The sequence below is a fragment of the Pagrus pagrus genome, assembly GCF_965226575.1.
Source record: "Pagrus pagrus genome assembly, chromosome: 11".
NCBI lineage: Eukaryota > Metazoa > Chordata > Actinopteri > Spariformes > Sparidae > Pagrus > Pagrus pagrus.
In genome coordinates this window covers 25,810,268-25,836,312 of record NC_140195.1, presented here as the reverse complement: position 1 = coordinate 25,836,312, position 26,045 = coordinate 25,810,268, and the positions used below count along the sequence as shown (strand labels likewise).

The window sequence follows — 26,045 nt, the reverse complement described above, 5'->3', positions numbered from 1 at the left end:
ACACTTTTTTTTTTTCAATCAGTGGATTAAAATTCAAGTCAACCCTTTGTTCTTGATTATGGCATATCTTAATGCCCAGATATGATACAACATCTTTAATACAAATACCTTCTACCGCAAAAAGCTTCCTTGCCACTTGAATTGGACCATAAACGCATCACCATGTTTACTGGCCGTCCATTGGTCCATCCTGGTCCAACTCTGGTCCAATCACAGCGCAACGGGGCAGAAGCGTGCGCCCCACCTTGTTTCGGTCACGTGACGTCAGCTTACGAAGATGGTGGAAGTTTCTTCTTCCTTGAAGTGAAGCCCCGACTGAAACCTAAACATCCTGCAGACCGAGGGCTGGGAGTTCACTGCAGCGTTACCAGCCTGATTTTACAGCCTCCCTTCTGATCCTGGTAAGCGGTAGAAGCAGACAGCAACATCACTTATTTGTTTTTTCATGGCCTTTCGGACTTTGGAATTTCCAGCCAGCCATGATGATGACACGAGCTAGTATGCTAGCAGCTAGCCGGGCTGGGATGGCAGCAGGCTGTCAGAACCGGCGGCCAGCTGACATTCAACACGTACTCAGCAACTCCGGTGACCACACCGCCACTGTAAACATACACACTGTTAAGCGTCAGTGCGGTATATTAGCTAGCCAGGACATACTGTTCCTCACTGTACGGCTAACTTGAGTTAGCGTTAGCTCGTTATCCAGTTCTAGTTGGATAAAATTATGTAATCTTAACCAACATTTGTTAGCTTAGCATATCTGAAAGGGAATGTTGAAGGATAATGCTTAGCTAAGCTACCTCGGTGATTGTTGTCTGTAACTAATGCACATGCAGGCTGGCGCAGTTAGAATTGAAGTGGTTGGAGTTGTTTTGCTGAGCTACGTCTTCTCATATACAGAGGACAGTACGCCAAACTCCATTCAGTATTTGGCTGTTTTAATGTCCGCGTTCTTTGGTAAAGTTGCAAGCTTTGTAGGACACAAAATATGATACTCAGCCACTCCTTAGTGCGACGTGTCGTACAATTTATACATTAAGCCGCAAAGTAGTATTAAGTACTGTTTCTTCGCGCGAGTTGAGTGCACCGGTTGTAAGAAACACCGAGCTGGTATTTGAAACGTCGTAATGCTGTTATGGAAAACCATGTTTCCTTCTTTCCTGTGTTCCCGACCTGCCGCAGTTCTGACTGCATACTTCTGTCTGCTTGGATAATTGCAGTTATGTGGGAGTAACAGAGACAAAGAAGGAGAGAGACAATGATATTTTTGTCACAGTTGTTAGTCATCTGCTACTTGGCAAGGTTGTGTTGGTTTGTGTCCTCGGCTCCCACTGTTGTTATCTATAGGCAGTGTAATGTTTAGTAAGCTGGTGACTGAACAGGGCGGTTGGCTGCTGTTTTCCTGTCTGTTTCTGCTGTTATGGGAAATGGTTTCACTTTTAATAACCCATCACAAGTTTACCAACACGATCGGCTAACGTGAAAGAACCGTGCTATTGACTTTCGTTAGGGGTCGACTGATATGGCTTTTTCAGGGCAGATACTGATACCGATTTTTTGAAATCAAGGAGATTGAAAATCAATATATGGGACCGATATTCATTTGCAGTAAAAACTCTTTGTCTCAGAATTTCGAACAACCAGTGATGGAATAAACCATAAAGTACAATTTACTCATGTACTGTTTTTAAGTACAATTTTGAGGTATTTTGCTTAGTATTTCCATTTTCGGCTACTTTATGCTTTCCTTTCCACTTTATTTGACACATTTAGTTATTAGTTACTTTGCAGATTCAGATCATGTAGTGTTTATAGGCTATTAATTGTGACGTGTTACCCATCAGATATTGTTGCGAGAGGATGCTGCATCAGAGCCAAGGTAGCACATTTTTTAATTAGATTATTTTATCGGCAATCTGACAGAAAAATCACAGATACAGTTAATCTGAAATTGCTGAATATCGGCCCCAACAATTGACCAGGGCCGTTAATTGGTCCACCTCTAATTTTCATTGGAGACCTGGTTAGTGATCACATCATATTTTCAGTAAATCAGGAAATATGTGCTATTTTATATTTCAAAGTAGAAAACAACCCATTATATTTGAATATTATATAGAATGAGGTACTTCCCTGAGTATGGACAGTGATTAACATGAGTTAGATGTGAGACTCTTGAGTTGTGTTTCCTCTAAGCATCATGATAGAACAACCTGTTTGTCCCTTTATCTTCTAATCAAGTTGATCATCATGAAGTTGTGTTTGAGCGATATGCACTGTTGTTTTTTACACTTAGTCATGGTGTAAACAGTTTACCTCAATGAGGCAACCAGTCCAAATATTTAACAGTTCAGAGAATACAAGTGTGGCTGATGATTTTTGAGATTTAGCTGATCTTTAGAGGGGTTCAGGTGCACAACACACCTTATAAGAGAACATACTCAGAGCTCTATTGCTGAGGAAATGGTACCATATGAGCTCAAACTCACTTTCAAATGCCTGAAGTCGATGATGTTATTTAGCTGGTTAAAAAAAAAGTCAATGGCAGGTCATTGTAGAGTTTAATATGCAGCGAGGACCCTCTTCTGCAAAACATGTTCAGCCTGCTTGCAAGGCTGCAAAGTCAGCAGTTGCAATTAATTATTGACAGAGACTAAAGCAGTAGCCAAAGTGAAAGTTTACCCAGGAGCTCCTCACTTTCTCCTGCTTTGCCATGTGCATACTGGACGAGATAGACGGGGGAACATGCATTATTCAGCGATGCATCGTGGTAACGGACCGGATTCTAGGAAAGATCACAGGACCTGACTCTCGCACGTCCCTGTTCTTTGACTTTCCCTGTGATTGACACATCATGCATGTCTGTTTTTTTCTGTAAAGCAAATGACTGGTGTTACCTTGTTTTTATAAGCAAAAGTATCCCCCAAACCTATTAACCCTGTTGCCAGGGTGTCTTAGAATTACATTTCTATTACAGCTGATAGATACCATATATACACATATTTTGCAGTGATCCCTCAGATGCAGTTATCACATGCTTGTGACAAAGATATGTAACGAAGGCAAGATATTTTACAGTTTAACAATAAACAGTATTGTCAAAAGCACACCAGCTGCTGGAGACATTAAACCTCACTGGGAATTTAAATTCTAAATCAACCAAGCGTCTTTGTCTTCATTATAATCACTAAAGGAATGGGCAACATATATGCCGACTTATGGTGATAGGCCAATATTGGTCGAGCTCTGTTGAGCAGTGAATAAGCAAAGGTTATCATACTGTAGTGGCTTGTTTGTGGTTCTTTATTGGTGGAAAATGAAGGCAATCAAACTAAAGTGGAAAAACATGTGGTTAGCTGCTGGTGAAAGATAATGATGGATAGGTGGTTAGAAGTCCAAGCTACAACACAAATTAAATATTTACAGAGAGCAGCACCTACTGTGGGTGTAACCTGTATGCATTCAGTTGTGTTGAGTTGTGTAGACACTTTATGTGGTTGTGTTTGCAGTCAGGTGTATCTTGCTCTCAGACACAGAGCAGGAAGATAGACACAGGTGGTGTTTTAAAGTTGAAGATGGAAGAATGAGAAGCTGACAATTGCAGATAGCAGCATTTCACAGACTTCAGGCCTGACCTTTGTCTCCTTTTACTGCCTAAAATGACAGTGCTTCTTCTGACAAGATTGTCAACCTTATTTGACTTGATGTGTACAGTGTGTCTGTCGTCTTATTGCTGAATGCAAGCGCCAACATCATACTTTTGGTGCTGAGGATAGATTATAGGACGGGAAGACATGCAAACAAGAAAATGTAGTCTCTCCATCTATTAGAATCGATGGTCCTGATGAGCGTTGTTACATTACATTGTAAGACTTTCCATTTGGCAGAAATGTTTGAGTGCATTTGATATCATCATAAATTTTAAGTGCAATATTAGTAGTATTTCATGTGGCTGAAGGCTGTTATGGAGGTTTGGTAAGTTGCAGTATGTTTGACCTGGTTGAGACCAGATCATATGCCTTTTTTTGTACTGTGAATAAAAGCAGGGAGAGCCTGTTTTATTTCATGGCGTGAAACTTATTCATGCTTCAAACAGAAACTGATGAAAGCTATTGTGCACGGTCAAATGTCATGAATACAGGCAAAACAAGTGTACATATGGGAAGTGCACATGAGGTCATTTCAGGCAAGATGAAGATTATAATGTAATTCTTGGCAACAATAGAAGCTAGTTTTATTGAGCATGATTTGTTTTATGCCTCTTGCCTAAAAGTCTACACTGTAAACCACTTTGTTCCTGTTTTTTGAATAAGTAAAATTTAAGGCAGCACTGTTGCCTCACTGATGCTGATGGTTTGGCTGGCTTACTCTGTTCTCCCTATCCTTGCTCTTGTTTCATTGACAATATGCTTGTATGTGGCCAATAAAGATTCTTATTGTAGTGATTGACTGATGTTATACAGTCAGTATTATGTGTCTGCTGAACCATACCATACTTAATAGGAAAACTGATGCTAGTCAAAGGAAATAAAGCTTAAAATTCATTGTGCCTGAGCGATATTGTTCACCTATTTACTATAAGCATTAGTAAGCCTTGAGGAGGGTTAGTTAAACGTGCAGTCCTTAATTATTGAGGGAGGGTTGCACTTTTTTTTTAAACTTGTTAACAGAAGTATAATTTTTTTAAGTCTTTCATACTGTGGGCCAAATTAATCAAAATGATGTGTGTATTCATGTATATGTTGCTTATCTGCAGCAGTGAGAAACCAGTTTGTCATCACCCTAATCATATGTTGTCTGTGCTACAGGCCCTCCTCCCAGCCCTATGTCATGGCCAGTGGAGTAACCAAGCCGGGCACTTCCAACGGATACCCTATGAAGGCACAGCTACAAATTATTGGTGAGCCAGAGTTTCAAGTAAAAAAAAAAAAAAAAAGTTAGATTCTAGTGTTTGTTGCGTTTTTTTTTTTAATTTCTTGCTCATTTTGCATTCAAAGTTGTGTCATATATGTTCAGAACATGATTAACATGGCTTTTTTATACTGTAAACAAGGAATTAAATTAATAAATAATACTAAATAATTCAAATAATTACCGTAACGTTATGATAATAAATGAAGGTTTGCTAAATTCCATTTAGCTGCTTCAGTATCAGGGTCCTGATGATGTGCATGTTGGCTCACTGTCACACATGGCTTACTTGGACAGTTAAATGTGCAATATGTAAGAATTGGCCACCTGTCAAATTTGTACTAAAAGGTGCACTATGTAGAATTTTAATCAAAAGACATCATTGATTCATTTTCTTTCTGCCTACACAAACTACATAAACAAACTCTCTTTGTTTTCATGACTGAATAAACTGAATAAACAAACTGACCTTAGAGACAATACAATTTCATACTGTTTTACTTTGTTTATATTTTGGCGGACCCTGCCACCTTTCTAGCTTCAAACAGTGTTCTGGGGACCTTATTTTCCTCTGAGAACAGCGTGTTTATTCAGTTATGGAAAAGATTGTATTAGTTTGTATTCTTACCTCACTAATATTGTCAATATCAAAATTCTTAGTTTGAAGCTCAGCTCAGTTAATCGGGCAGCTAGCGGTATGGACTGGAAGCTCGGTAACCAGGGGTTGGTATTTACACCACTAGTAACGGAGCTAGCTGGTTGGCATGCTGACTTCCGTAGGCCTAAATATCCCTCTAATACACTACATAGATATCATAATGTCAAAACTGTAAATTTAGTTACTTTTTGGATGTTTACAATGAATATTCTTCCATATTGCACCTTTTAAATGTAACAGAGCCATTGTTAATGTCTCTAATAACACCTGCGCTCTTAGAGAACTGAGAACTGTCTAGTTTGCCTTGGGTGTGTTTCATTGTGTGATGATGTTTGTCCATCACGGCAACGCCAGACATTTTGAGTTAGTCATTACTGCTGCCTCGTCAGCTAAAATTCATTTTGCACTGGTTTTAATTTCAGCTGGTACAGTCCAGATTTCATCGCAGTCATGTTCCCTTGTTCTGCTTTTCATTTAAAAATGTGTGCTTTATTTCCTTGTTCCTGAAATATTGCATTGTTCCTTATCCTCATCTCCTTGTTTCAGTGCTGTCAGCAAAACTAAAAGAGAACAAGAAAAACTGGTTTGGTCCTAGTCCCTATGTGGAAGTGACGGTCGACGGCCAGTCAAAGAAAACTGAGAAATGCAACAACACCCACAACCCCAAATGGAAGCAGCCGCTCACTGTGTGAGTCTTGCCGGGATTACCAGACCCATATGACATTTGATCACATTGATAATCATACTTGATTATTGTCTTCTAACTAGAGCTGCAACAATTAGTTGAATAATGGATTAGTTGATTGAAAAAAGTTGAATTAATTAAAGTTGTCAAATTAGTTGCCACCTATTCTGATAATTGATTAATCATATAAGTGATTTTTCAAGCAAAAATATCCAACAATGTACTTGTTCAAGCTTCTTAAACGTGAGGATTAAGACTAAACAATTGAACAATTAATAGTGAAACTAACTTGCAGATGAATTGATAACAAATCTAATCAGTTAGTTGCAGCTCTAGTTTCAACCATACCTTTGTTGAATAGTTTTTAAAATGCTGATGTTTGCTCTGTTCTGCCGTCTGCATGCTCGGATATGACACACAGGACACTGAGTGAATTGTAATGTTTGAATGTTTACAGGAAATTTATTCAGCTTTGGTAGACATCTTACTCTGATTATTAGTGATCCCATTGTGTTAAATGTCACCAGACTGGTATTCCAGGAAGCTCAAAACAACCCTGTTTCTTGTAAAAGTTTCATATCTTAGATTTGACTCAAACACAGATTGTTTTGTTTTACCTCTCAGTTTAAAAGAACTATCAGCACTTTGCACTTGTTGTTAAAAGTCTTAGGTAGCACTTTCAAACTAAAATGACTGTCCTTTGGTGTCCAGCCATAATTGACCATCATTGATACAGTACAATAAATGATTAAGGAAGGTTAGTCATAGTTGTATCAGTTATATCAGCTTTAAGTTGATAATTAAAAATGTTTGGAAGCTGATAAAGAAACAACCAGACAGCACATTGTGATCATTTCCTGTGCTTCTGGGTGAAATACAGTTCAACTCAATGTACAAACACTTGTACAAGTCTGTTGATGGTCTTTGTGTAATAAGCCATTCTGGCTAATCATGAGATTGCTCATCGTCCCCAGAGATTGAATCAAGTAATTACAGTAATCAGTGTATTATTTGGATGTTTGGTTTTGGGATAGGAAAATGTTTTTGAAAAGTTCTCGCTGACCATAGTATTTGGTGTTGCACATCAAAATTTCTTTATTAAACTGTCCAGACCTTGAGGAGTTTCTCAAAAGCACTCAAAAATAGACTTCCTTATAATTGTGTAAAATTGCTGGTGTAACATCTGATCTTGATCAAGATGTCTTGCCTCCAGCAAGTTTCTTTCCGAATGAGTCACCAGGACTTGGTTTACGGGAAGGATTTTCTCTCTAGAGTAACTCAGAGTTCATGAGAATGGTGTGTACAGTTTAAAGAATTGATATGCTATCTCCCTGTGGTTAGCACTTACAAGGAAAATGCCACATGGAGGTGAGGGAGTGAGTCCGGTTCACTTACAGGAATCCTGTTTCTAAACATATGCTGTACACTTGGTGCACTCCCTGCAGTGCAACATATTCACACATCAGATGTCCTCTTAATTTTAGCCTGTCCACGATCTCTCTTAAAATAGAGCTCTCCTACAGCCCCCCCTGGACCCATGGGGGGCAGAGTTATTACATAACAAGAGTTTACTATGGGATGTAATGGGACCTGAGTCCATCTGTCCACAAATGTTTTTTTTCTTGGGGGCGCTGAGGGTGCTAGCTAAACAACTGTCATAGTGATGGTTATAGACACTCGTTGTCCCCGAATAGCTTCTGAACTTTATTGTCTGTGGTGCTTTCACAACCAGACTGTCGCTGCTCACAGCTGCTGAAGTTGAAGTAATTTTTTGTCCTTGTTGCTATCTGTTACACTGCTTGGTTTCACAATATCATTTTAACCAAACACTCATTAATGGATGGAGATGTCAGGTGGTGACAGCTGTGACATCAAGCTACCTTAGATTACCAGTTTCTTGCCAGAAAAGTGTAGATAAAGCTCAGTGAAAAACTGTGATCAATGAGATGTCAGTTAATTCCTGATAGTTAGACCTTGGTGGGCTTTCTAAAAGCAGATTCTCAGTAGACAAGAGCAAAGCACGGCTCCTTTTCCCCTTCAATAGTATCAATGCATTGCATCTTCCAACTGAACTGTTTGTTTCGACAGGATTGTGACTCCATTCAGCAAACTGGTGTTTCGCGTGTGGAGCCACCAGACCCTGAAGTCAGACGTGATGTTGGGTATGGCCACACTGGACGTCAGTGACACGCTCAAGACTAACGACATGAAGAGTGAGTATATGATACAAAGACACAATGAAACACACAGCTGTTATGCGTATGCTTTTCCCTTCCTGTTTCACTACATGCTATGAATATTTTCTTTGTTTCTTTCACAATATGTGCCAGCTCTCTCAGGATGTCCTGTGTGTGTGTGTGTGTGTGCATCTGTTCTCCAAAAATTGTAGATTTAATTGACATAGACACACTTGGTGTTCTGTTAGAGATGTGTAATCAGGCAAACATACCTCCTGGATGATTGGGGGCTAGTTTCAACCCACAGTCTTTACCAACACATGCACAGATGTTAACACTTAACACCAAACCCCTACCAACTCTTCTGCACTTCAAACCAAACTAAGATAAATGCTACAAGACATAGCTAGACTACTAAATTAACCATTATCTCAAAAGCCTGCAGTGATTGATGACATGATGTCATGTCAGATTGTTAAAATGTCAATATGAAATAGCGTATATGCAGGCAAGTACTCAGTCTTGTGCCACTTAAAATGAATCTAAACATATTTTTTATTTATTTATTTAATCATTTACATTTTTTAGGGGACAAAGTTTATGTCTTCTCATATGATCTTTATTCTGTATAGAAAAAAAAAGAAGTAAGGTGCCTTTTCTTGGTCGATTGCAAAACAATGCATGTTTTTGTTCATCAAATAGTTTGGGTAGTATATTCTTTGTTTTCCTGTTGAAGAAACTTTTTGAAGGTGGGGCATTGTTCATTATTTGAAACTGCTGTTGCAGTTGCAAGAAATGTAAAATGCATCACATCCTGCACATCTGAGGTTTTTGCAAAGCCTTATCTGCTATCTATGTGGTACATGTTGATGCAACTGTGTTCCAATAGTCAAACACAATGTAGAAACTTTTGGGGGCTGTCAAGTCCTTTATCAACAACCACGCAACCCTGTTTCAAAGCATTTACACATGTGCATTATCACACTATCCTAGAGTAAAAAAATAAATCAATGAGGCAGTCCACTCTACATTTCTGGAGCAGGCTGGTGGTTTTTGTCAACCCCCCTTTTCCCTTGTAGATTTTTATCTTTGGTTTGTTTGTCAAAGACTCCATTCACTCCCCTGCCTGGTCATTTTTTATGCATGGACCCTGTCCAGCAGTGCTAATGACAGAGAACTCTGGGTACAAATCACATGGCATGAGCTGATTGACGTTCCATGTCAGAGCAGGATAATACACTCTGATCTCCATAAGTTTGTAATTTCAGTGACTCAGAGATTTGATTTCATGTTTGAGCCCATGATTATCTGAGCAAAACGGCAACATTTAGCCTGAACAGGAACAGCTGATCGAACAGTGTTGCCGTGTTCCTCTCATTCATTTAGATAATTTATCTTAATTTAAACTGTAATGTCTACACTAAGCCAAGGAAAAGACTACTAATATGGCTATGGAACGGTGATACTGGAAATTTTCAATACACTTGGTATTTGGCAATAAAACAGACATTTTGAAGTTATTTCTTGATATTAATAGTCTTTTTAGTATTCCTGCTGTATATCACTGGTTTTACTTTGAGGAACTTTAAAGGGTCAATGCATCCTATCACTGATTGGCTCAAGGTATGCCTATGTCATTAACAGCAGAAGATATATTTCAGTTGTCATTGTCTTACCTCTTTTATTTTTGTTGTCTGGCTGTAGTCTCTGAGGTGGTGCAGACCTTACAGCTGTGTGCGGACAGAGACCAGTCAGATGTGGTGGGAGATTTGTCTGTCTGCCTGGACGGCATGACAGTCGACCCAGAGATGTTCGCCACAGCCGAGGCCGAGAATCATAGTGAGTCGAAACTGAGCCACAAGCTGGATGCATGCAAACCAGTATGACTGTTGACTACCGTAAAAACTACCGCCTTTGTCTGGTTAAAAATAAATGATGAGAAAACAGGATATGAACACATTTATAAATATTTTTCATTCTGTCAGAACCATTTTTTACTTCCTTTCAGTTCAGTAATGTGAGATAATCAAGCAAAACTGTTGTATTAGTATCATTATGGTTTATTACACTGAGATAAAGGACTTGGTGATACGGCCTTAAAATAGTATCACAATATTTTTAGGCTAGATCATGATACACAATAAATATTTTGGTATTTTGAAATCTCTGATATATAACTAAATCTAAAATCTAAGAGTGTCATATCACAATAAGGATTTACTATCAATATATTGCCCAGCACACAAGATTTTATTGTGTGAACACAAAACAAGCCTCATTTGTGTTGTGTGTCTTACTTCAGGTAAATCGAATGGGGAATCACAACCAAATGGGGATCATGTCATAAGGTGAAGTATCTATTCCCACTATCAGTCGAGTTTCACAAGTTTCACATTTCTATTTTTTTTCTGATTTATTAATCTTCATCAACCCTCCTTGTTTACAGGCGGAGTCGAGACAACTCTCCAGCTGTGGATGGTGTAGAGCACAGGTCTTCTCCCAGTGGGCGGAAGACAACGAACAGCACAGGGTCTCCCTCGGTGTCATCTAGGCCTCTTCGACCACCCAGACCCTCCAGACCTCCTCCTCCAACCCCCCGCAGACCCACCTCTTCACCAGGTCAGACATTTACTTAAGGAAGGATCTGTTCTAGACACTTTTCAACTAAGAAAGAAAGGGAAAGGTCAAGTGCTCTTCTCTCTACAGACTGTCGCAATCTAATCACTGTCAAACATTTACCATAGAGCTCTCACACACTGACTTTTTTTTTGTACAACCGCTTTACTTACTACTAGCCATATTCACATAAGGCAACAGTGAAGAACAGAAATTATGATTACGGTAAAATATGAAAAAGAAAAGATATTTTATTAAGTCTACTGTTGTACCTTTGCCATCTCGAGCTGCAAAGCTGTCTCACCTTGATTAGAAACAATACGATCTAACTCTGTGATGTCTCATTATCTCCTTAGCATCTTCCAGCAACGGCTCTGCACCAGCTGATGGCAGCGATGGTCAGTCAGGCTCTGATACACCGGTGCGAACGCCGGCCTCAGGACCCTCACCAGCTCCGGACTCAAGTCCATCGACCGGCTCAGACAGGAACTCCACCTCAGCCTCAGCCTCTGCCTCTGCCTCTGCCTCGGCATCGGCCTCAGCCTCAGCCGCAGCCACAGCCTCAGTCGCAGCCTCAGCCTCAGCCTCAGCCTCAGCCTCTGGAGCTGCAGCAACCAGACAGCCAGCCAGCAGCGTCACCCCTGCTGTCACTCCCAGGGTCCCTGCTGTCAGTGCTGGACCGTTGCCGCCTGGGTCAGCTCTCACTTTGTTGTTTTTGCAGAAGAACTTATGGTTCTGGTTTTGGTTAAAGAATATTCAAAAAGTTAATGTGTCTTTAACATGAAAGACTGACAAATGTTATGTGATCTTTCATAGTCGTGCTCAGCAAGCCAAAAGGCTGGTTATATGTTTTGCTCCTTTGTGTGATGAACAAAGAAACAGAACAAGACACGAACCTCTTCAACAGAAAGTTCAAGAAGAAAAAGATTGATTAAAAGCTTCGCCAGGATTAATGTATTGCAAAGAAATTGGGTCATCTTTGAGTAAAAAGTCCGGAATAACCTTTACTGCAGCCCAGCAAATTACAGCAGTGAGGGAGAGTTTAGTGATTTATTAAGTCCTGAAGCGATATACAGATAAATGGATGTGTGTGCATTTTAAGCACACAAGGATGTGTGAGAGCAGAGAAAACATGAAGTGGGATTACTGGTTGGTTTGGTTTGGTTTGGTTTAGATTTCACATCGAACCTTCACTGAAACCCTGAAGAAACATTTTAAAACAAACACAAAGCAGTTACTGTATGTTTGCAGGCTCAAGTGACAAACGTGAACGAAGAGTAACACAACCACACACAGCATAGCATTATTGACAGGAAGGGATTGATTATACCCCAGAATTTTGATTACTTCTGTTTGTTTGTCACTTAAGGCATTTTAACATTTTTACTGTGGTTGTGACCAACTCGCTCCATTATCATCACCATAATTGCTGCTGTTTTAGTGTCGTCAATACGACAACATTGTGACCTTCACTGGTTATTTTCTGCTTTCGTAGCAGGGTGACTCATGTTGTTCAAGCTGTTTTTAAATCCAAAGATAACCTAACTGGTCAGAGCTGTGCACCATTACCTAATGCTGTCCTTTTTACTGCCGTTTTATTATCCAGGTGGGAGCAGAGGGTGGATCAGAACGGCAGGGTGTATTTCGTCGACCACGTGGAAAAGAGAACAACGTGGGAGCGCCCCGAACCACTGCCTGCTGGGTAAAAACTCCTCCCCTTTTTATCTCTCTCTTCTTAGATACAGATAGTTTTTACATTGATTACCAGAATACTGGCTCATGTCCAGTATTAAGTTCCTGATTATGTTATCTACATTACGTTCAATTAATTTAGCTGACACTTTTATCCAAAGCCATTTAAACTAAGTGCATTCAACCTTGCCAACAACTGCGTAGTGCAAGTACATCAAACATCATCAATTATGCAGAAAAGTGCTACATTTAGAACAATAAGAGAATAAATCACTGTGAGACGTTTAAGTTGACCTGTATTCACATTTTTTTTCATTTTCCCATTGTCTTCTTTCATTTCATTCATCTCTAGGTGGGAGCGTCGTGTTGACCAGATGGGGCGGGTCTACTTTGTCGACCACATCACGCGAACCACCACGTGGCAGCGCCCCACAATGGAGACGGTGCGGAACTACGAGCAGTGGCAGCACCAGCGCAGCCAGCTACAGGGCGCCATGCAGCAGTTCAACCAGAGGTTCATATTCGGGGTAAGACTTCCTCTTTGTAAAGTGAAACTGTGTGGTAATGTGGGCGTTAATAAACCAGAATACGGTGACTATTATTGCCTGGAACAGCATTTTGGTTGTCCTGTGTGTGACGAAAGAGAAGGACGTCACCATCATAAGAAATTAAAACATTTCCCAATGAAAAGTGAGTTTTGCAAGTTGAAAATCTTTGTGTGATGTTGTCACTTCAATACATTGATCAATACACACTGTTAATAAGCAATTTATCGTTAAAGTATTTACATAATCTGCTGCACGTGTTTATATTTGTGACATAAATGTTAAATGTTAACAACCAATTGGATTAAAGATGTTATTTTGGTTTTATCTGATATTTGTATTTACACGAGTCTTCCTTCATAATATGTCCCGTTAAACTGAAGTAACTCCCTTCTTTTGTTTGTATATCAAAAAAGACACAACAAACGCTGTTTTTGTCCTCTTCATGCTTTTTGATTCATATGAATTCCTCTGATTCTCTGCTGTGTAGGTACAAGACCAGCCCGCAGCTACTCAGAATAAGGAGTTTGATCCTCTCGGTCCTCTGCCGCATGGATGGGGTAAGATCTTTAAGACTTTTAACATTAAACACACAGGCTTTATTCCATCCTGCTAATGTGTGTTTAATTACTCCACATAACTTTCCCTTTAAGAACTTAATAAAGAAGTTTGTTTTAGATAAGTAACGTCCAACAACAGAGTTGTAGCTGAATTCCTTTAAAAACGTTGGCTCACAAACTTTTCTGAATGTCGGCCTGTTGCAACAGCTGTGTGTGAGTTCAAACTTAGCATAGGTATAATGTAAAATTATTAAGGTGTGATTTTTGTGTTACTAAATCAAAAGTGGATTTCACCATGGAAAAACACTAATGGTAAAACAGCAGTTTTTCTGCACACAATTCATTAATTGCATGCTTTTTTGCAACACAGTAATCCAGTAGAGACCTACTTTATGATTATGATATTTCAATGTCATAACTTATTGCGATTTGCTACGATAACTATTAGGTAATATGCACAGTTTTTATGATGATGGACCTTTTGATAATTGATTGATCACTTGTCTTATACAGTAGATGACCTCACATCCAAACTAGTTGCACAAAGTAATCGTGGTGCAGCCAATTTATGTAGCTGATTTAGTTACAAACCAACTATAAGTTACTAAGCCTGTAGTGTCAGTTTTACACCCTAACTTACTGTAGGAGAGAACGTGCACAAAGCTGGTGCAACACTTAAATACTGTAGATACTCTCTCACTTAAAATGGTAAAAAACAGCAAATGTATGACAGAAATGGGATGATATCTCATAGAGGCCTAAATATATAGATTGAGGCTATTACAGTTGGGTAATGGGAAATTAGAGAATCACAACAAATCTCAAATTTCTCAAATAAATAAGATAAAGGAAGTTTTAAATTTGACATGTGGGTACCTTCCAATTTTTTATGAGTGTATTCAAGTAATGTTTTAATGAATAATCGACTGATTGTTCCTGTTTCAGAGAAAAGAACGGACACAAATGGCAGAGTTTATTTTGTACATCACCCAACACGGGCAACACAGTGGGAGGACCCGCGAACACAGGGGTCAGTTTGTGTGTGTGTGTTTGCATAGTCTTTTTAGCTTCTCCTGAAATAATCCATCACTAAATGTTGATGTAATCTCATGCTTTAGGTTGCTGAATGACAAGCCACTTCCAGAGGGCTGGGAGATGAGGTTCACTGTAGATGGTATCCCCTACTTCGTAGATCACAACAGGAGAACGACCACCTACATTGACCCTCGCACTGGAAAATCCTCACTGTACGTCCTCCACCATTTTGTTTACTTCTGCATCAAAGTCTTGAGTCTTGAGAATCACATAATATAACCTAGTTACATCAAGAGGGATCAGGTAATCGGGTATCTATTGGCCATTGTTCCATAATCAGCAGATTTTAGAGAAATCAACACTTTTTCATTACAGCTTCTAACCACAGTGTTTGGATTTATCAGACAGAATGAAGCTCAATAACTAGGGCAGACAATCAACTACTCATGAAGAGATAGTGTGTTACCATACCGAACACAGAAATAATACTACTTTTTTGGATCTAGTAAGTGTAGGAATGGGTATGTTTAGGATGTTATTAATACTACGACTCTGATTGATACTGCTCATTGTTTCAGTTTTTTTATTGATCGGAACTTTTTCAGTTCTCAATATCCTTTTCATAACTTAATGCTTTTAAAACATATAATAAAGGAATTCAGAACAGAGTTAATTTTTAAATATAACTAAATATTGTTTCTAGAGCAGCAACAATAACTTTTACAACAGCAAAATAAACTCAATTATATCTCATTTGAAACAAATCTGAAATGTGACTAAAATAAATAATATTCCTGACATTAAAATACTGAGTGAAGTTTAGATGGAAAGAATTACACAGACACCAGTCGGTATCAGTCCTCCTCCCTCTGCTGAGGTGACTCACTGCCTGCAGGTAGTGCTGGTAGAGGGAGGAGGTGGCTGTCTCAGCAAGCTGCAGTTTACAAGACTTTGCCAGTTTAATAATTTGACTCACTCACAGGTTTTATTTGCTCTTACTGTAACAAGGCTTGGGTTAGCCCCAGGGCCTGTTTAATACTGGGTGCCAGCACACATCCCTAAGTACAACACCTTTAGAAATTATACCTGTGCAACAGCAAACGCCTTCTCAAAGCACCATCATTTATTTTTATATTCTTGTTTTCCAACTGAGAAATTAGGAAATCACTGACTGGTTTTAGCAGATGAAGCAGGTTTAGAGGAAGTGGGTACAACAGTGTGTCATTAAATAACTAGGTTTATTGAATGAGCATTGTGGATTATGGAAAGAATTTTCTGTTTAGATGAGCAACTTTATAGAAACAAAGAGTAAAAAGTGCGTACTAGTAGGTTCTTTGTAGCTGTTACACCTTGGATACATGATGCTTGGGGTCACTGTCAGTAAGCTTCTCGCTTCAGTCTTTCCAGTCCACCTCTGCATTCCAGCAATGAATGTGTGACGTGTGTTTCCCGCCAGAGGAAAGTGCTGGTGTCATAACGTTCTGAATAAACTAATTAACGTGACGTCATAGGACTGGTATTAAGACAAAAATATTTACTTGATCATACTAGGAATGTGATGTTTATTTTTTTCAAATCTTTTATCAGCCCAACTTATTTCTGAATTTAGTTTATATTTGACACACTTCACCAAATAGTGCTATTACACCAGATAGTTCTGTTTGTGCTGATTTATTTAGCTAAATGTGTTGCTGCCTCTGAAATCCCTCTCTATTTTTAGAACCTATGACGCATAATCTTGATGTGACTAATGTCACCTGTTGTCTTCTCATAGAGGAAGCACCTTAGTTGATTCATGATAATAACTTTTTAGCATAACAAGACTGAGAGTAATGACTACGGCTTGGTCCCAGTGGTGGAAAAACCAGTTTGGTTAATGAGGGTAAGAATGTGACGGTGTGAACTGACAGGAGCTTTGACATACTGGCCAAATAACCTTAAACTTAAACCCTTATGAAGATATTCACATCAAAGGTAGCTGGTTACCATGTTCACAGTTTAAGTTGAGAATGTTAGCATGCCATCATTTTCTAAGTAGCACTTTAGAATATTAAAACATAGTAAGTCTGTCTCTCCTTTTTTTCCCTGGCAGTGAAAACGGACCTCAGATCACCTACGTTCGAGACTTCAAGGCCAAAGTACAGTACTTCAGATTTTGGTGCCAGGTGAGAGTCATATCAGAGCACAGGGTCTAATAGAGTCTTGATTGCAATCGATATCAAGTATAAACTTTGAGGCATGTCAGTAAGATGAATCACAGTGCTTTGATGCATCATTTCAGGTTGTATTCCTATCAGTCAGAAGACTACATGATGGGGTGCCCCAGTAGCTCAGTTGGTAGAGCATGCACCCCATGTACAGAGGCTGTGTCCAACTTGTTGCCCTTTTCTGAATGTCATCCCCCCTTCTTTCTCCCCCCTTCCTGTCACTAAAAGCCACGAAGAGGCCAAAAATATATTTAAAAAAAAAACAAACAATACAACATTATTTTTGAGATGGTCTTCGGTCGTAGTAGCTTTGAATCATTGACTCTGAATCCACCGTCATTGGTGGACATGTCTCACAGTGCAGTCAAGGACCAGCATTTAAAGATAATAATACAATTTGAGCACGGTTTAATCGGCCAGTATATAGCTCATTGATTATCATTAAGTCTTTAACTTCTCAGTAAAAGAATTTGTCTTTGTTGTCATTGTCATCATATTAACCAATATATAATATGTGTTTGTGTTGAATTTCGAATGACTCATGATCTGGCAGGTGTTGTCGTGCTGAAAGCGCATTCGCTCCCCAAGTGCTTCTGACATTTTCCCTTTTTCTCCAGCAACTGTCGATGCCTCAACACATCAAGATCAACGTATCCAGAAAAACCCTGTTTGAGGACTCCTTCCAACAGGTATTTGTCACCAGAGCTCACTGAACTGTGAGAAAATGTGTTTTTACACTCAGACCATTGTCCCATTTGCCATTGAGAAGATATGCTCACCTACGCCGCCTCCAGCTGAAGTCCTGTTGTTTTGGACGTTACTTTTTTCTAGTGGAAACTAAAATCGGTGTATAAACCTCCTAAATATAATCCACAGTGGAGTGTCTGATGATCTTCAGAAGTGTAAATATGTTTGAAATGATGCAAACTTTAGTTTACCCATGTTTTAACAGCAGTGTATAAAGCTTTGTTTTATTAATTTAATGTACTAAGGGAAGGTCTATAATATCTGATATTACACTTCCCCTACTGCTACTACTACTGCACCACCAGTTTTTCTCAGTTGCTCTGGCACAAATGCTGAAAGAAAATCATAATTCTCAAAATGGGGTGAACAATTCTCATGTCCACAGTTTACAGATGCCAATTCTCAGCTCTCATTTATCAAACTCACTCACAAAGGGGCTGTAACAGAGATTTATGTAGGTACCAGTAATGTGATGCTCTACTAGGGAGCGGTGGATACACAGGGAAGCAGTTAAGAAAAACTCTGATTTCCCCAGTGCACTCTGTTACTACTGTGTAATACAGTGATTACCCCTTGAATCCATCAATACATCTTCTCTGTTTTAGATAATGAGCTTCAACGCTCAAGATCTGCGAAGGAGACTGTGGATCATCTTCCCTGGAGAAGAAGGCCTCGACTACGGAGGTGTCGCCAGGTAAGTTAGAATATGGCATTATATGCAACCAACATAATTGGTTGCATATAATGTATTAGATTTACTCTATTTTCAGAAAAGAGGCAAACCAAGTTGTTAGAGATGTTCTTGATGTCTGTCTTTATTTTGGCTGTTTCTAAGATGCCTCTGCAGTGTCAGAAGGCTCCCCACTGTGTAATATGTTAGCCAGCAGTTAGCTAGTCCTCTACATGGTACTGTCCTTTTAACATTTCTGTGGCGTCCTCTCTTACAGGGAGTGGTTCTTCCTGCTGTCCCATGAGGTTTTGAACCCCATGTACTGCCTGTTCGAATATGCCGGTAAAGATAACTACTGTCTTCAGATCAACCCGGCCTCCTACATCAACCCTGACCATCTCAAGTATTTCAAGTTCATAGGACGCTTCATCGCCATGGTTTGTCATTTTTCAATATGTTGATTCCTCTTTATTATTATGGGGTTTTGTGCCATACAAAAAAGAATATTCCTGCACAGCAACTTGTGAAAGAAATGTGAACACTGTTCAAACTGCATGTGTTTCTGTCCCTCAGGCTCTTTTCCACGGCAAGTTCATCGACACTGGTTTCTCACTGCCATTTTACAAGCGTATCCTGAACAAGCCTTTGGCCCTCAAAGACCTGGAGTCGATAGATCCAGAGTTCTACAACTCCCTCATGTGGATCAAGTGAGTACATGTAGACAAGTGGACAGCATTTTTACAGAGGTGTCTACTTTAACACCTTTCTTATTCTGTAGTTAATCATTAAAAAGAATTCAAACTGGATTGATGGCTTTAGATTACCATTAGATAGGCAGCTCCCCAGACTTACTTTTTCCACTAGCAGCACTGGTGCTCCTTACCGAAAGTTTTTAATAAATTCAATCATCAAGAAATCGCAATCCATTCATAATTTTCCCATATTAACTATATTACTGATAAATGATTTGGTAATAAATAGACAATTTACAGATATAACAATGATCTTTTTTATTTTAAAGGTCAAAGTCACAAAGTGAAGTAGTCTTTAAGGAGAGAGTCAGTTTCCATGACCTTTTTAAAAGGGAGCCTGCAGCACCTTCTAAAACCAGATATTATAAAAGGAAAAAAAAAAGGAAACATCAGTTGATCACAAATAGTTTAAACTGTGTAGATATAGTGTTAAAACTATAGTGTTTCCCCGTTGTTACTGGGAAATAGACCAAGAAGAGGATTTGCTTTGTTTTTTTATCACTGTATTATTATATATATATTAGTTCATTATTAGACTGATTGTGATGCACACACTTCATAAAACTAAAGTTTTTCAAGTAACAAGTAACATTTGGATAGACATCATAAGGTAACTGCTATTAGGCCACTGCTGTGTGACACTCATGGTTAATTTGTACAATAGGACATGGGATTAGGTTCAAGTTCTTTATTATGAAATAGATCCGACATCTGTGTTCATGAGTCACAAAATGCAAATCTTTTGTTAAGTCATGTCTGAAGTTTGCAGACTTCACAACGACAGGGTTATTACATGCAGAAACTTGACAGCTGATGAATTACAGAGGAAGAGTTTGGCATTTTCGCAGTGAAGGTGGCTCAATTAAAGACCAACTGTGAGAAGTAAAGATCCCCTTTATGGAACTATAATATTTAACCGTAAAGACAGATGCGTGCAGGCGTGCATAAGTTTGATTCAGCTGTAATGACGATGATTGATTTATCACTGTAATCATCTGTAATTAATCAGAGAAGCAACATCTGGAAGTCTTGGAAAGTACGGGAAAACAACTCAGTCAAAATTAGGGAAAAACTCAGTGGTCTGCATTGAGTTGAAATCATCTAGTTCCAGACCCAACATCCACCATGTCTCACCCATCCACAATACAGGGACACTGTACAAATCAGCTCTTACAATCTTTATGCAACTTTTTATTTCTTGATGACAAGCTCCAACTCTACCGTGTCTGTCAAACATCCATTTGTCAAGTTATATGAATGAATGACATACAGTGATGTTAAAGTTGTGCTGCAACTGTCAATGCTGCTCTTTAGGGATAACGACATTGAGGAGTGTTGTCTGGAGATGTTCTTCTCCGTTGACAAAGAGATCCTGGGGGAAATCTCCACCCATGAGCTGAAACCAGGAGGAGGAGACATCCAAGTCACTGAGGAGAACAAGGAGGAGTACATCAGGTGGGTTTGTTAAAAGATATGAGTCAGTCATTTTCATAACTCACACAGTAGATTGTGTCTGGTTGGTTTTTGAGTTTAATGAGGTGGAGTTTAATGTCTGTGTGTGTGTGTTTCTGTCTCCCCCTGCAGGCTGGTAGCAGAGTGGAGGCTGTCGAGAGGCGTGGAGGAGCAGACACAGGCTTTCTTTGAAGGCTTCAACGAGGTTCTCCCTCAGCAGTACCTGCAGTACTTTGACGCTAAAGAGCTCGAGGTATGGATGAACTGTAATTCATCATTCGTGTGAACTTTGTGTTGAATAAAGATTAATTGATGTCACTGTAATATCTTTTTCGGGAGAAATGCGTGATTCTTTTTATATTAAAAATCTTAATATTTTATGTACTAATCTTAATAACTTGTTTCCTGTCACAGGTGATGCTGTGTGGTATGCAGGAGATCGACCTCACAGACTGGCAGAGAAACACTATCTACAGACACTACGCTCGGAGCAGCAAACAGATCCTCTGGTTCTGGCAGGTCGGTGCACCAAAAGGAGTCACCTGTTGTACTTTTTTACTGTTATGTACAGAAACATGAACCCAACCATCCTAAGAAGTAACCTAAGGAATCATATAGACTGATATTTCATTGTGTGAATTGTAGCAAGTTGCTTAGAAGCTCAGGTTCGTATATTGTGGTTTCTCTGAAAATCCAAGAAACACTTTGTATTAAAGTACAAAAACAAAATATTTCCTTAACATGTATTTCTCTACTCATAGTCCTTTACTTACGGGGCTGTTTCATTCACTCTTAAATAATTTAATGTATGTTTTCTCTCAGTGTTTAAAACAGTATATCACTTTGTCCTGCAGTTTATAAAGGAGATGGACAATGAGAAGAGGATGAGGCTGCTGCAGTTTGTCACCGGCACCTGTCGCCTGCCTGTAGGAGGCTTTGCTGACCTCATGGGTAATAATTACACCAATATAACCATTTAAAGTTGGCATTTTTTTATTTTCAAATGCGAATGAAATATGCATCAAGACCAGTTTAGCCTTGTTCTGTTTTGGTTTCCTGCAAACCTTTTCTTGAATTAGGTCTGTCTTCTGTTTATGTAGAACTTACAGCAGCACATGTTTACATTTATATTAGTCTAAGATTAAACTAATCCTAAGTATGTTGGCTCAGAAAGTCAATGTATTATGTTGCAATAATATTGGTCAGCTTTAAAAACGGAGCAGATGATGAACCTCCGACTAACATCAAGCCTTTTTTTAAAAAGCTAGTTTCAGTTGTTATAGCAGTTTCTCAGATGGTACGGTTTGGTAACAGTGGGATCTGATTCTGTTTGTCCTATGACGGTTTGTTAAAATACTGCGATCATTCTAGCTCCTACTCACCTGTGCTTCACTTTACAGGAAGCAATGGTCCCCAGAAGTTCTGCATTGAGAAGGTGGGAAAAGAAAACTGGCTTCCCAGAAGTCACACATGGTGAGTTCAACCTGCAGCAGATTAACTCTGTGTTGATAAAACCCCTGAAGTGACATTGTTACTTTACTAAATATGCTAAGGTCCTGTCTGTAGCTGCTCATTACAGGAAGCTGAAGTGTTTCCTGCTTTAGTTTGGTTTGTTAGTGATGTGTGATACCACTGATTTCCTTTCCGAACTGATACTTGGTATCAAAACCCAAGCTGTCATCGCCCATTCTAATATGATACAGATATTTATAAAATGCTTCCTAGTCTAGGAAACAAAAAAAGTCTTGTCTATTTGAGTAAATAATTAATACAATAAAAAGCAACAAGGTGCCTTTTATAACAATGTATAGAAATCTACAATTTTGAGAGAAACTCACAAAAGCTGAAATTCGTAATAATTTACACTTGATGTTGCTTATTCATAGGGCAGCGCCTGCATGTCCCAGTGTTGCGGCTATTCAGAAGATTAATGTTTTTGGCATAGAGCTGATTAGATTGCCCCTAACTGAATTAAGTAAATACTGTCTAGTTCAGTTTCTAACGTTTATAACAAACTAAATTTCATGAAAATCGGTTAAAAGTTAAACAAGTTAGTTTTGTAGTGAAATCAGTGCACATTGTATTTGTTCACTGGCGGATCTTGACCTCCCCAATATGGCGCACGGTCAATCTAATTGTGAATGCAATATCTACTTTTCTATATCTATGCAGGAGAAGACCTCATAGCACAAGAATTTATGGGTATAGAGAGGATTTAGTTCTTTGCGGGTCAAATTAGAGTCTTGTTCGATGCTCATTCAGCTGTTTCTAAAGATCTTCAATTAAATAAACACTTTAGGACAATCAGTCCAATGTTGAGCTAAAATGCAGTTTGTTTGTTATTTTACTTTCCCAGCTTCAACAGACTGGACTTGCCACCTTACAAAAGCTACGAGCAACTGAAGGAGAAGCTGATGTTTGCCATCGAGGAGACAGAAGGCTTCGGACAGGAGTGAGAGAAACCGGGAGATGAAAAAGTGGGTGCAGGAGTCTGAAGGAATAAAGACCACCAGTGTTCAAATCAGGGAGCCTCTTTAGAAAAAGGGCGAGTGTTTCGTGTGATTGTGCTCTTGCATGCATGCACACACCTGCGTGGTACTTGTACTGGTGTGTGTGTGAGAGCCTGCATGTTGTTGCAGAGAAGCTGGGATGTGCGTCTACACCGTGCTCGCAGCAGGCCGAGAATTTTTTTTATTCTTTTAAACCAAAACACGGAAGCTGCTCCTGTCTCCTAGAATGTGCAGCAAATTATGCATGGGATCCTGAAAACTCCCCCTCTGACATCTGCAGTAGTGTTTCTTCCCTGCACGTGATCATGTAATTGCAGGTAACAGGATGGCCTCGGGATTACGGTCATCTCTTAACCAGAAGGGCCACAGGTTCTAACATTGGCGTCTTCTCACTCTGTCTTTAACAACCTGATTTGTTCTTAAGTTGCTCTGCATTAAAGCGTCTGGTAAATGTCAAAGTATTACATTTTAAAGCAACATGTTAGAGGGTTTGTTTTTTCTGAAACGGGGTTAATTTTAACCAAAAATGCAAACTTTGTTGCTCTAAGATTGTTTGTTTCATTAGAATGAGCTGCATCCGTTTTCCTCATCATGTCCTCAAATCTCTCACACTTTCATCTGCATCTCTACTGGGGACTTAAATGGATCCTTTTTGAAGTGAACAGTAACACTTGGCAATATAAGATGATAGCTTTGCTCCAAATTAACGCTTAAATAACAGGCAGTCTTGGTGCTTCAAGGACATTTGGGAGACATGGCTAATATAAGTAACGAGAGATAGAGGTTTGTATAAGTATTGACTGTGAATCACTTAATGATTGTGAAAAGTGTTGTAACCTCCATTATTTATAGCGTGGGGAGATGTGGAAGATTTAAAAACAGAACTTAACTGACCCTAGTTTTATAGGGCCAGAGTTTGTGCACTGTGACGTGGGATTGGACGTCTAGGAGTATTGTGGGAGAAGTTAATCATCTCAATATCAGCCTCTTTCTTTCAATTCATGGTCTTTTTAAAAAGAAGAAGATCTTGACGATGAAGTATTTTAAGGTGGTGTTCAGTAGATTCAGTACTTAAGATGTACTTGATCTAATGTGTGAAAAACACCAAATGCAAGTGAAACCAAATCCACCTTCTTAAGTTTAGGTAAAATCTTAAATGACATTTTGAATGCATTCTTTATAAAACTCCAAAAGAAATCGCATGTAGCTCCTCACACACACGTAGCATTTGAGGGAGTGAACTCTTGTCTTGCCTCATAACAGTTCATTTATTCATTTATAAATCTGTCAAAGAAGAGTATTCCACTTCAGAACGGTCAAATTTCTCCTGATTCATTGACTCGTTTACAGTTTTACGGACAGAGATCCCGCTTTAAATTTAATTTCTAACACACACGATGGAATAATGTGTGTCGCTGTGTTTTCCTTTTTTAAGATGTGTTCAAGACAAGTTGAGATTCTCTTTGTGGTGTTGTTTATGAATTTCCAAGAACGGCTTTTATTTTTGTGAGCATAAAGAAGCCTCTAAATGCTTTACCAATGTGGAATCAGCATCAAGTGTGCAAAGAAACCATCTTTATATTGCAGTCTTCTGTTTGGTTTGGGTGACACAACATCTGATCAACAATAATCGAAGATGATTAATCTAATTTATCTATGAAATATAAACACCAGGTATTGTGGTTGCTCATTTTGGAGTGTCCTTTTGAATGAATGAATTACACACTGAAAAGACAGGCGTGGTTACTGAGGAACATTGGATTCAGGTGTTTTTAGTCTGACAAAGCACAGCACTTTTAAAAAAAATTTCCCTCCACTTTCTTGCAGCATGTGGGGCATCCGGTCCTTGTTTCTAGTAACTCTAGGCTCTTTGTTTCCACATGTGTGGTGAGGTGGTCTTAAGTGTTTGTCACTAGCCTTCAGGTAGCCTTATTTCCACCTTCGTAACACTCTGGACTCTGGTCAGTCCTTCTTGACCCTGGTGTGGAGAAGCAACCAGACCAAGAGGAGGCTGAAAAGTTCTTTTGAAGAAACTGCACCAGTGTGGGAAAAGCTGCGACACTTAAGCTGATGACACATGGCCTGTTTCAACGGCTCATTGTTCCTTCAGCTGAGATAACAACTACTGAGACAAAGTCAGTGTAATATAATGAATGTATCACGATGAAAAGTTGACCGGTAGAGTTGCCTATTTACATTTTTGCCTCAGATGGTTCCTCCTGATGCAGTGTGTTGTTTTTAATCTTGTTCTGGGTCGATCACATATTAAAATCCTGGGGACATAGTAGTTAAGCAATTATGTAAATATCATAATACACTGCTTTTCTTTTCCTCCAGAATTTTTCCATGTACAACTAAACCACTGTCATTCTCCTGTATATGAAAACAAGTTGTAAATGGTGTCAATAACAGATTTTCTTTTGTAAAAGAAAGGTTTTAATAAGAGTTTTATGGTAACACTATATTTTCTTTTCCCTGGTTAATTTCTGATGTACATGAAAGATGTGTAATATAGAAATTGTCACCTTAATAAATTAAATTAAAAATGTGTGTGTGTTTGTGCTTTAGATGAATGAGAGTCCGTGTAAATCAATGAATCTGATCGATTAATAAGTATGATGTGTGGCATTTCCAGTAGTCTTAACCAGCTCAAACCAGGGAGAGAAGTAAGCAAGTGAAGTAGAAGTTAACAAATAATGAAAAATCCAAGGCTGGATTAGATTAACAGATTACACAGGGCAGACTGTTTCGGGGCTCCCTACCGTCACATGCTGACAATTAGTAACTCCCATATGATTATTATTATGCTTATAAATTTAGTTAGATAT

At 39.0% G+C, this 26,045-nt stretch overlaps 1 protein-coding gene across 1 annotated transcript; it reads left to right on the top strand.

The window, feature by feature from the left end:
- The first annotated feature begins 269 nt into the window (after nt 1-269).
- itchb (itchy E3 ubiquitin protein ligase b) lies at nt 270-25,765 on the top strand. Its single transcript, XM_084367072.1, has 24 exons — nt 270-401; nt 4,809-4,900; nt 6,116-6,257; nt 8,343-8,467; nt 10,136-10,270; nt 10,734-10,779; nt 10,878-11,050; nt 11,404-11,740; nt 12,654-12,749; nt 13,092-13,266; nt 13,775-13,844; nt 14,790-14,874; nt 14,963-15,091; nt 16,972-17,044; nt 17,704-17,775; nt 18,439-18,527; nt 18,781-18,940; nt 19,077-19,210; nt 20,570-20,710; nt 20,840-20,960; nt 21,122-21,226; nt 21,562-21,658; nt 22,108-22,180; nt 23,064-25,765. The coding sequence occupies exons 2-24, from the start codon at nt 4,831-4,833 to the stop codon at nt 23,161-23,163; spliced, it is 2,748 nt and encodes a 915-aa protein (XP_084223198.1). The 5' UTR covers nt 270-401; nt 4,809-4,830; the 3' UTR covers nt 23,164-25,765.
- Nucleotides 25,766-26,045: the final 280 nt, after the last annotated feature.